At 45.9% G+C, this 12,395-nt stretch overlaps 1 protein-coding gene across 10 annotated transcripts in view; it reads left to right on the forward strand.

Moving 5' to 3' along the window:
* The window catches only part of foxp2 (forkhead box P2), a 108,538-nt gene that overhangs the window by 55,972 nt on the left and 40,171 nt on the right, over window positions 1–12,395 (forward strand). For all 10 annotated transcript variants that reach the window (XM_034578341.1, XM_034578345.1, XM_034578342.1 and 7 more), the window contains one exon: window positions 5,982–6,071. In XM_034578341.1, the coding sequence (XP_034434232.1) occupies window positions 5,982–6,071 (90 nt within the window). The remainder of the gene's footprint in view (window positions 1–5,981; window positions 6,072–12,395) is intronic.

Raw genomic sequence — 12,395 nt, forward strand, 5'->3', positions numbered from 1 at the left:
TGTCAGATTTTGGTTTCCTGCTCGCCACCGTCCCATTGATTATTGGAGCCAGATGATCCTCGGTCAAATAGGGAGGGAGCACAACGGCAACTACCTTTTGGATGATTTTTGATTTTCTTAAGCACTTGTCAGTTAACCCATTAAGGTGACCTAAGGTGCGGAATAAAAACAGACTCTAAAACCTCAGTATTGTTTGAAAACGACCACCTTTAAACCTGAGGGTTTTCTGAGCAGCTGACAGAATCGCCAACGTTTACATGAACTTTAACTTCTCAGCCTCTGAAGCAGATGGAGACATGAAATTTTTAAATATTGACAACTTAAACATTTGGCTTTCGTTGTAAATTATTGCGGTCGCACACAAACGGCCTTAAAGGTGTATACAATCAAGGTTGCATCTGGTCCAAATGGGCAAGCATGGAAACAGATATGCTCTGAAGTGCAATCTTTTGTAGTGCAACTAATGGTTAAATTAGTTTCAACTTTCAGAAGAATCTGTCACATTTCTTTAAAAAGAAATTATCCAGTTTTTCTTTTTTTTTTGCATTCCTGCATCTCCTCCTCCTCTGCGTCTGCAACTGCAGTCAAGGAGTCATTATTTTTTATTCCCCTTTTTCAAGTACTCAACCATGCAAAGGTGACTGGATCCACATGTGCATTCTGCTCTGTGGTGGCTTTGTGGAGGCAATATGGGATCTGAATCTGCAGCCATTATTATGGCACCAGTTCTGACCTTTATGAAAGGATGGGAGTCTTTCTACTCCCATGTCTGCGTCACTTCAGTTGAATGGATCAAGCATTGGCCTGATCTCAAAACAGTCATAGTGCCGGCATTCATTTTCCAGTGAGTGTTTGAAGAACCCATTGGGGATCTTCTAGAATCATCGCATACATTTATTTTCCATGCATCACGTCTTTGTTGTTTGTTGCTCTCACCTGTACTGCAGGAATCAGTGTTACCCTTTGCTTCGCTTGTTTTGAGACATGAACTCCATTCATAGTAACAGGAAAATGTCCTGAACAGTCAGTGGTGCCTGCGTAGAGCATGAAGGCGGCAGGACATGACTCCAACCTGTCCTTATCACCAACAGCTCTTGAATCTGTTGACATCTTTGGCTTCTCTCTGTCGTCCTCAGATATTTTTGCATTCTTCCAGTTTCGTGTCCGTTGCATGTTGGACACGTCAACAACCCTGAACATTTTCCTGCTGTATTTCACATGGGCTCACTCCGATATTTTCCCAACATTTTACTAGGGGGACTTGCACGTCTTAAAGCCACATTTTTACAACCCGAGCAATGACGTGGGACACTTTTCTCCGGATTTATCTGTTATAGACATGCACGTTTTCTGTGATCTGTTCTCATCCCTTCAATTCTTTCATGCAGACTCTTTAGGGTCTGTTACAATATATTCCCTGGTCGCACTTTACTTGTTTTCACAAACTCACAAACCCCACTTTTGCATTCACACATTGTATGGGACATGTTATCCTGCCCCCCCACCCCCACCCTCTATCTTCTCATTTGTCTATCCTCTCCAGTCAACCCCTCCAAATCCGTAGCCATCCATCCATCTGCCCCGAATCCACTTATATAAGAAGATAAGGTGTAAATATTTTGGTGTGGAGTGTCAGCGTATATCTCCCCCCCCGCAGCCTCAGTCCAATCAGCCATGTTTGTTTGTTCAGCTTAAACTGTTTGTGCCTTGTTTTTCGTGGCATTCAGGACCCCCCCCCCCCCCCCACCCCAAGCTTGTGAAAGTGTCACACTTTCCCTTTTTCTTGCCTCTTTTGTTTTGTTTTTGTGTTTTCTGGAAGCGAAGATAGATAAGCCTGGTGCAGTGCTGTGTATGTTTGTGTGTGTGTGGGGGGGGGGGGGGGGTTGTCAAAGCTGTCAGCGTGACTAGAGTCGTTCTGGCCGACAGCCTAGTGTTGAACAGCAGCCTTTTACTCCCTGTGACAGACACACACACACACACACACAATGTTTTACGCGCCACAGAAACACAGCGTCATCGCGATCCAACTCATTTCTCATTGATCAACAATCGATGGGCCATGTTTGCAGTTACTTCGCATCATCCTGCGGAGGCCGGGCCGCCACGAAAGACGTACCTGTTGCGGGGCGGCTTATTTCATACCTGTGTCATCATCGCCCAACATCCGCTATATCCCCCTAATAACGACAAAACTCCCAATGTGACCCGCGCCACGAAGTGATCAGCACTGTCCAAACACAATGTCACACTCCCCTCAGATGTGTCCAATTCCAATGTCGTGGCTGCACATCGCGCAGTCTCCAGGTGGATTTGAAAGAGCGACATTCTTAGCGGATGGCTTATTTCCTCGCCGTCACCCCCACCTCCGCCGCGCACACAAAATAAGCAATCTGGAGATTTGTAATGGTTTGGCCCGGTATTGCAGGGCCCCCGCTAATGTATTTCATGCTTGTTTAAGATCTTTGCATGCTCCTTACAAAGGTGCATTGTGATATGTGTTCCTTATTACCCTGTTTTGTATAGACTCCAAACACTGGGACATGGGAGAGTGGAGAATAGAGGGATGAATGGAAGGCTGGTGTTTTCTTTTTTTCACTCTCCTCTCCTCCGTCAGTCTCTTCTCGCTCTCTCCCCCTCTCTCCGGTGATGTCTGCATGCCTATTAATGTAGCAGAGGAATGCCTGTGTAAACATTCTTGTTTCTTAGTCCGTTTCGCATAATAGTCGCCCGTATCGCCTTTCTCCTGACCTCACTATCTGAAACCAATTACACAGATCCATTTGGGCTGAATCTTATTTTCATAAGGATCCCCGTGTCGCGGTCTCGGTCGCTCTGTGTGTTATTTTCCCCGTCTTATTTTCTTCCTCCTTTCAACCTCGGTGATGGATATCAACATCAAATATGCCTCTGAGTGCCTTGTTATTTATATAGCGGGCCTGGCTCTTTTTTCCTCTTCTCCTCTCTCTCTCTCTCTCTCTCTCTCTCTTTCTCTCTGTCTGGCCGACTCTCTCATTCTGAAGAATGTGTCACATCGGGCTGTTTATACAATGTGTGCATTAATAGACCAGGGGATGTCATTTTTCCGTGCATAGCAACCCAGGTTAAATAGACGACGCTTCTGCACTCGGCCTGTGTTTTTGTCCGCCGCCGCCGCAGCAGCAGCTCTCCAGCAAAACTTTTGATGACTTTTCTTGGCATTCGGTGCTTTTCCGCGCTTTGAGGTGGGCTCCGGCTCGCCATCGACGTGGAGTGGGAAGTGGGCGGCACAAATTGGTGCTTTTTACTGTAATGGCTGAATACTCAGAGCAGGCGAAAGTGAGGGGGACAGGACTTTCTGTCTGTTTTCTCTCAGAAAAATGGCTAACCCCACTTTCGCAGGAGAGGTTGGCAGACAGTGTGAGGCTTGACAAACCGCTCGGGAAAAGTTTGGCCGCTGTTAATAAGGTCTGTTATGTTTGGAGAAGCACTTCTTCTTTTGCAGTCTGGGAAGACTAGTTGCCGTTTTGCATCACCTCTCATACCTGCACCTCCTGCCATGTTTACCCAGCAGTGAGCGCAGCTACAAACATCCCTTTCTTTACACTCCTGACTGTGCATAATACACCCGGCATCTCTTTTGACTTTGGGTACAACGCGGAGAGTCATTATTGATTCACACACGAATAAACATTTCCTCCAGACGGCTACCTCGGGCTCGCTCTCATCAAGCAGCCTCCCCTCTAACTACAGTGTGCGGGACTCAATAAGCCTTATAATTACTTTGATTCACCAATCACGGCGAGATTAATTAGGCCGCGCTTTAATTACTGACGTGATTGGCTGCGTTCGAGGAATTTGTTTTGTCTTTTGTGTTCGGTTCAAGGAAGCGAAAGTCAGGCGCCGTGTTTGATTTCCCGTCTCGAAGAAGAAGGCCAGCGCGTCATGTGCACGCCTGTGTGTGTGTGTGTGTGTGTGTGTGTGTGTGTGTGTGTGTGTGTGTGTGTGTTGTGTGTGTGTGTGTGTGTGTGTGTGTGTGTGTGTGTGTGTGTGTGTGTGTGTGTGCTTGGCTGCTGCAGGTGCTACAAGCTACTTTTGTGTGTGTGTGTGTGTGTGTGTGTGTGTGTGTGTGTGTGTGTGTGTGTGTGCTGAAGACTCAGATTACAGATGTCACACTACACACACACACATATAAAAAGCGGTGGCGACTAGGCTCTTACCAAGGAGACAGATCAATGCAGTTAGGACCCAGTGCCAGTGTAATGTTTGTTTACTCGAGTTTCAGAAGTCTGGCTCCTCCTGAGCAGCCAGACAGACGGATTCACCACCTCTCCATGTGCGCCCCCCCCCCCCCCCCCCAGCTCTGTCTTTTCATAATTGATCAGGGGGGTGGCTACGTTCCCGAGGGGTTAAGACGTGGCAACTTTTTTTTTTTTTTTTCTCTCCCCTCCTCTCGTGCTCTCTCATTTTTTTTTTTTCACCGCCTCCCCTTTCTCTCCCGTCTTCTCCCCCTGTTTGCTCAGGATCTCAATGTACTAGTTCAAACATTGTTCCCACCAGCTGGCAAGAGCCGCGCCATATGCACGCCCCGTCAAGGCAGCTGTTGTCATGGATACTGGCAAGCACCAGAAAAAGAAAAAAAAAAACGAGCACCCCTGATTCCTGAGGAAGTGTCACTCTCCGTCGCTCATTCCTTCTCCTCCTACTCGTCCTCTTCTTTTTTCCTCAAAAAAAAAGAAACACCTGTGAAGTTGTTGTGTTGTGTGTGTGTGTATGTGTGTGTGTGCATACATGTTTCCCCCCCCTCTCTTCTCCCACTTGATGCTCGTGGGCCTAAAGAATACACGATATACGACTGTGCAGCAGCAGTAGTAGCAGCTGTGCACAATGTTCCTTTTCGAGCAGACGTCTTTTATCCGCGCGCTCTTGAAGAACGGGGAGTGAAGCTGCTCGCCCAGCTGCGCCGTACCTGTGAAGCTGCAGCTCGACTCGTCACACACACGGTCGGTACACGCAGCTGGGCGGGAGGAGATCTGTAATCCCATCAAACCCCAGAGATATGAATGACACCGCATCCTCAGCTGCTACGATTCTGATCAACCCGACATATGGCAACACATCTTTTTACTAATTCTTCTATGTGTAAACAGCTATGAACTAATTGCATCAGAAAGGGGACGGTCTCTCTCTTCCTCCATCTATCCACCGACCGATCTCTCCGTATCTATCACCCATCCCCTGCTCACAAGCACCCTTAATGCACAGTGTTAAAACCTGGGCTGCTAGTTAATTCCCTCTAAATGTAATCTGATGTTGATTTTGTCAACTTTAATTACAGCTCCCAGAGACACTTCACATGGCGCTGCCTCTACTTCAAATTGATATTATGAATATGCAAATGTGGCAGTAATTTGCAGAGAGAAGTGGGTATTTCAGTTGAGCACACACTAGACAGGTCAATTCCACTGACGCTGTGGATCTCTCTTCTTTTTTCTTTTTTTTTTTTCTTCTACAGCTCAGCACCTCCTCCACCCTCTTCTTCTGCGGTGCTCTAAACAAACTATTTATTCTTGATCGCAGCTCGGCGAATTGTTGCTAGAATGTGGTGTTAACAACATCTGGACGTGTTCTAGACGTGGTTTTTCATGGCCTGTCCACACTGATGTGGAGATCTTGCAAAGCGAACTTCCTCCTTAGTGTTTTAGCCTCTCGTCCACACGCAAATGGCGAGTTCAGCAAAAACGCCTTCTAAAGTGCACGTTAGCAAAAGCTCTGGTGTCTGTGTATCTGTGTGAACATGTAAAAGGGAATGTTTTTGAGACGATGATGCCACAGTTTTCTTGGAGCATGGCTGCTGTTACTTTGTGTCATGGGCATCTGCCAGAAAGATAAATTTCATTATCCCTTCTGTCAGTTTCAGGAAATCATATATATATATTTTTTCAGTGCCTCTTCTCCTCGTTTTTTCACACTGTCCTTTCTGTTTTGTGTTCTCTCCTTCCCAGGCCCTACAAGCAGCGAGGCAATTACTCTTGCAGCAGCCAGGCAGTGGCCTGAAATCTCCAAAGAGCCAGGACAAGCAGCGTCCACTGCAGGTAAAGCAGCTCCCCGCCTAATCTCTTAAGTCCATCCATAATACATGCTCCCGCGAAAAGAAGATTTCCTCTGCTCCACAAGTGTGTTTGATTTGCCAACGCAATCCGTGGACCTGTCATTGGAATCCTAAAGCCGGACGAGCCGGTCCCCAGGAAGCTAAGTGTCAGAGACGCAGGAAAAAACACAACAGATCTCTGAGTGCAAAGTTTTCTCCATGAGCCGTCTTCCTATTGTCAAGAATACGTGTCATAGTGTGTATTGTCCACCAAACTGGACAATAATTACAACTTCGAGAATATCCAAAGGTTATTGAGTCGGACGACAAAATGGAGGACCTTTTTGATCCATGCGCTTCTCTAACTAGATCCATTGTGGTGTTGACACGTAATATCCAGAGGTTAGATATTATTTGAAAAGACTTGTCAGCCCGACGACGGCTAATTTTAACTGCCTGTCAATTCCACTCTTCAACACTAATTTGCCTTATTGATTCGTCCAGCTGTCTATTTCTGTTGTCAGTGGCTTGGAAAAGGTCACACTTGTACACATATGCACACACACACACACACATAGATGTGAGTTACACGCTGACTACACACTCGCACGTCAACACGTTTCTTCGCGGTGTCGAGACTTTTTTTTCACACCAGCGAGTCTTCGTTCTGTCAACAAGACAGTTAGTTGGTTTTTTACGTTTTTTTTGTGCATCGTTGGGTTGCATCTGTATCTAATTTTATTTGTACAAATCTGTATCTATTCCATCTATCTATTCCACCCTTGACATCTGCTCTGTGTTTTTTATTATTAGTATTCTTTTATTATTCAATTCATTTTTTTAGCCATTTGAAATTGAAGTGTGGGAGTTTGTGCCCTCCACTCGGCTAATAAGTAATATCAGGGAGCAATGGTTCACCTCATTAGAAGCGCCGCGCGTTTCAATAATGACAGGGAAATTGGCGTTAACCTCACCCGTTGATATTTTCACAGTCTTAACAATGGCGACGCCTTCAATTGGAGTCACACCCCTGTGTACCTAATTACGTACAAGGGAGGAGATAAGGTTAGCAAAGCCTCAGTCGTGCTTTTTCCTTTTTCTTGCGTTTAAATAATTCAACCTCATCAAGAGCATTAATATTATCGTTATATTCACACATGATGGCATCGGGATTATCGCGGGTTGTTTGTTTATTTGAGTGGAAATTAATAATTGAGCTGCTGGGGGGGAGAGAAAAGTTTTCTTATTGTGCTCCCTCTGTTTGAGGCTCCGTCATGCCAAAGTGAAAACACTCAAACAAATGAGATCCTGTTCTACAAATGCCTCCATAGTCACCGAGTACAATACATACATGGCAGGAGGAACAATATTGAATGAGAGCGGCGTTTGGGCGCACGATAACCGTCAGCCGGCGTCCAGGCCCCATGCCTCTAATAACACTAGCACATGGTAAATATTGAATATTTACACTTGCTTACTCCATCCTTGGCTCGCGATATGAATCAGTATAAAACCGGGACGGCCTCGCCGATCGGCACCCGACTAATCCATCTGTTGATCCAGCCTTTATTAACACCCATTATAACGTCCTCACCTTTCTGTTCCAAAAAAGTCGCCATCGCAGGCCGAGGCGCCACCGAGTACCCACTGAGCACAAGCAGGGCCTGGTGGATCCTTTCTGCAGTGGGACTCAATCCACTCCTTTCCACTGACATTTTAGCTGTAATATTTCATTGTGCAAATATCAATATAAAGCAGTGGAAACTGTCACTTGATTTAAAACCCCTTATTATTATTGTTCTATTCCATCATTTGTGTCAGCACTATATTTTTTTTCGCCTATTATTGTCGTCTGTGGGGAGTTTATCCAATAAAGCCGCATTATTTACCTGGATTATGAGGCCACAATGGATGCTGTACTGCAATATTTTATTAACTTTGTGGCTTGATAAGCGTCAATGGCAATCACGCTACCATTTTTCCACTGGAGGAATCACGCGCATTGATCCCCTTGTATGATTAGCGCCGTAGAGAGTGGGGGGAAAAGGATTAATATTACCATGACATCCTGCTTATGGCAGAGATGCTCATAAATCCTCTGCCACTCCGTTTTTTTTCCCCCTTCTCCTCTTGTTCTCCAGTCTTCGGTATTTAAGAGCAGGAAATGATCCATAGATCATGGCATGTAAATTATTTACTACACAAGCATCTAAGTGCCCCAGCTCGCAGTTTTAATTACACGTATTAGCAGCTAAAGGCTCTCGCTTGACTAATTCTATCCGCTCGCTCATCGGCGCTTCTCAGGAGCTGATGATGCGCAGGCAGGCGGTGGCATCCACATGCGTACACACACACACACAAGTAAAAGGAAAAAAACAGTCCCACAAACACACATACAAACACACGCACAAGCAGCTTCTCCACATTTGCGTAATGTGACAGGTCTATTATTACACAGTAAGCCCACGGGAGCACTCAATAAACACCTATTTCTCCCTGTAAATCCCCCTGCCTCCGCCATGCTGCTTACACGGCTCTCCCAGGGCACACAACACCCTCTCGTCTCCGTTCCATTCTCCCCCAGCTCTCCTCCTCTCTGTGGCAATATCCCCCCTCTGAAAGGCATTTATACACTGACATTTGGAATACAAATAAAGAAACGCGGACAAGGAGAGGCGGAGAGGATTACAGAGGCCTACGAATCTGACAGTTGTTTCGCTCGCTCGCACAGACACACACACACACACACACATGCATAATTCGTCTACACACAAACACCAGCACTTAAACTTCTTGCATTGCCAGAAGTGACTTTGTGCAAGTTGTTTTTGTCAGCGGCACTATTGATCATTATCGGTAAGGAACAGGACAGAGCTGGACCTCAAGCAGAAGCTGCTTTCAGACTTAAAATGAAGTCCTGAAATTATCCTGGGGCTGTAGAAACCTTAGTCAGTTGCTCCGGACATTTTGCCAAACTTTTTCTGCCTGCGCTCGTCCGCAAAATGTCCGAGTGAGCCGATGTAAGGAAAATTCGCGATGGATGCAAAACTGGAAGATCTCTGGATGAAAAAGAGGTGCCACATATAGAGAAGATCCCAAAGACGACAAGATTCGAGAGCTTCCGGTGATAAAAACCAATACAGTAGTCCATGTGCTGTAAACAAATCATATGTAAACTCCAGGAAATGTCCAGACCCAATTTTCTGGTAATTTCCCTGAAAACGAACTGCAGAAGACGTTAGGATTTACACGAGGCAAACTTACGACGTCTCCCCCTCCTAACGTGACCCAACGACCACCTCTATATGTCAGGTTCCACATATAAAACGTCTGGATTGACCCTCTGACCCAGCCTCGTGAGGGCCTGACAGTCTGAAGCTGCTCCCTGACCCTCCCTCTCTACATTTAATGTCCGATTCTCTGCGTACAAAACTCGAGAGCTTACCTCGAGTGAGTGTTGCCACCGCCGCTCTGCCCCTTTCGCACTATCAAGCTTTTTTTTTTTACGAGATTAATAACCTCAATCCCATCAGCGCAACACTCTACTCTTGTGCATGAATGAAGATATTTAAGGTTTTATGGCTGGGAGGAGACTTAGTCATGTTTCGTGCAAATTCTCCAGCTTCCTCAAGCCCAGGCCAGTCACATCATCGGCCGTGGGCACTGGGCCATCCTAGGAAGTGTCGCACTTTTTAAAGGTCAGGCCCACGCGTCTCACCACTGAGCCAATATTATCTCGATAGCAGCTCTCATCTGCTTATTGGCTCTCATCCGGAACACAGATGCAGGGAAAAGGGCTGCGTCGCTAGGCTTGAGTATAGCTTAGCCGACTCCGGCGTGCGTGGCTAAAGGAAGGTAGCTCACATTTACATTTATGAATATATCTTTCCGCTGCATCCCCTCTGGTTGGATCTGAAAATAGAGTTTAAAAAAAATATATCACAGTGAAGGAGGGGGAGGGGGGATATTATGTTATTCATGAGGAAAACTTCTGTTGACTCTGAGAGAGAGAAAACGAAAAAAGAAGAAGAAAAAAAAAACGTCAGCACATTTTAAGTCAAACACCCTTGGTTACTGCTTTTGTAACCAGAAAACAAGATTTTTTTTCCTCATCCCCCCCCATCTCCCTCCCTCTCTACTTCTCCCTCTCTCTTTTTTTCCCCCCCGCTGCATTTACAACACCTACAGGACAAGATTGCTAAATTTCGAGGACAGAGCAGGTTCATCATTGTGATGCAAAAGAAGTTGAAATGCAACCCCAAGGCGATGTAGCTGAGTTTGGGGGGGGGGATCAAGAGAAAGTGAGCGGGAGGGAGGGAGGGATAAGGAAAGAAGAAGAAGAGGAAGGGGGAAAAAAAGTAGCTCAGACCTTTGATGTAGCAGCAACAAATTTACCTTGTGACAGAAGATACATGGGAGCAATAAACGAGTTATACCAGCCCTTACACATGCAATCTGATGATTCTGGCCAGGGTGTTAATTGGATCCTAACTGGCAGATCTGATACGCCCGGGCCCCGGTGGTGAGGGAGTGCGAGGGGGGGGGGGGGAGGCTTTTCCTAGTGATGAACTATAATTCACTGAGCTGCTTGAAGCACTTGTAATTTACTGTGTGTCACTGATGAAGAGGCTGATCCAGTGGAGGCCATATTACCTGCAACATCAGAGGGAAATCCACCCCCTCCGCCCCTCTCACTTTCTTTCCATTTCAGCACTCTCCTCTCTCTCTACTTCTTCTCTGGACTTTCTTTTTTCTTTTTTAATTCTCTCCCCCCCCCCCCCGACTCTTAACACCTGCGGGGAGGCATCGGTCGGGAGCGAATTGTGCCGGCGAAACGATAAAGTTGCGACAATTCGCGCTGATAATGACACAAACAATGTGTACAAGCCACTACGCCGCTGTACGCCACGTTCGAGGGGCTTAATCAATGACTATCTGCATGTCGAGATAAATCAATATGGAAATCATGCTAAGCCCCCTCTCAATCTCCTCTGGGTTTTTTTATTAGAGGCTTTTTACATGATGGGTCTTTATGTTATGATAAATTGCACTTCCCATGCACTGCTTCCACACGGCTATGGAAATTGATTCGGGAAAACATTTAGTAATCTACTTAGCGTCAGTCCTGACAATCTGGAGTATTGATCTCGCTAAGCCGAAAACACGACGTGCATCTGAGTGAGTGCGGCTCGCCTGTGATTCTTACACACAGTAAACACTGCTCGCCACACACTTGAACTCCACAGTGAGGCTCTTGCTTGCCCGGCCCTGTCGCCTTGGTGGTCCTCAACCGGATAGAGTCCCGGCCATCAATAATGGCTCGGCCACGTTTGGCAGTAATTGGCTGTATGGCAATAAATGAGCAGTGTCAGCTGAAAGGGAGCCGGGAGGTCAGAAGTCCATGTGTTGCAAGGCAGAGGGGGGGGTCTGAGTTTGGGCCCTGCGCCCACAGAGATGCTCAGGAGATTGAGATGAAATGGGAAACAGGAGGGTGGCAGTGGCAATTTTCATGATTTTTTTATCTCTGTCTAAGAGTCAAATGAAGCTAGTGGCTTAATTAGCCGGTGACTCTCTCTGCCACAGTAATTACCGACCAGGACCCTCCTATTTTTCATTGCGTTTATCTCAGCTGTGTCTAGCGCAGCTCAGTCTCCCCCCCGTCCAGCGCTACAGCAACAACCTCTGTCGTCGATAACCGCCCCGTGTTCACACAACGTTTATGGTTTATCGCCACTTCCCCCCCCCACCCCCTGCTTATTACTACTAAGTGAATTGTACGGAATGAAATCGAATAAAAGGGAATTCCTCTCCCCTGACTTTAATTGTTAAGTTTGAACTCTGATGCCCCACTTATCTCAGGCTTTTGGTAATTTGAGTTCGCTCATAAGAAAACTCATTGCTGCAAAGATAAAGCACCGCGCTCTGTGAGTGTGTGTAATTGCTGGAAGTGCATTTTTGTCTTTTGGTTACGGGCAGACAGTCGTTGGCAGTAGAAATGTGGTGTTTTGCAAGAGGTGGCAAAAGTACACACTTTCTTCACTCAAGTAGAAGTAAAGATACTCAAGTAAAAGTATAAAATCAAATGTACTCAATGTATAAAATCTAAATTGATAGATCGTCTTTTCCGTCTTATCGTCCAATCAATTTAGGTTGAGATCTGTGTTAATGATGATGTATAAATAAAAAAAAAAGGATAATTCTCCTCAAAGTACAGATATTTCTGCTAACAATTAGGGAGTAAAAGTAAAAAGTCGTCAGAAAAATACTCAAGTTAAGTACAGATACCTGCTTAAATACAGTATTTGTACTTATTAGTTCCCACCTCTGT

This window comes from Hippoglossus hippoglossus, chromosome 23, assembly GCF_009819705.1.
Source record: "Hippoglossus hippoglossus isolate fHipHip1 chromosome 23, fHipHip1.pri, whole genome shotgun sequence".
NCBI lineage: Eukaryota > Metazoa > Chordata > Actinopteri > Pleuronectiformes > Pleuronectidae > Hippoglossus > Hippoglossus hippoglossus.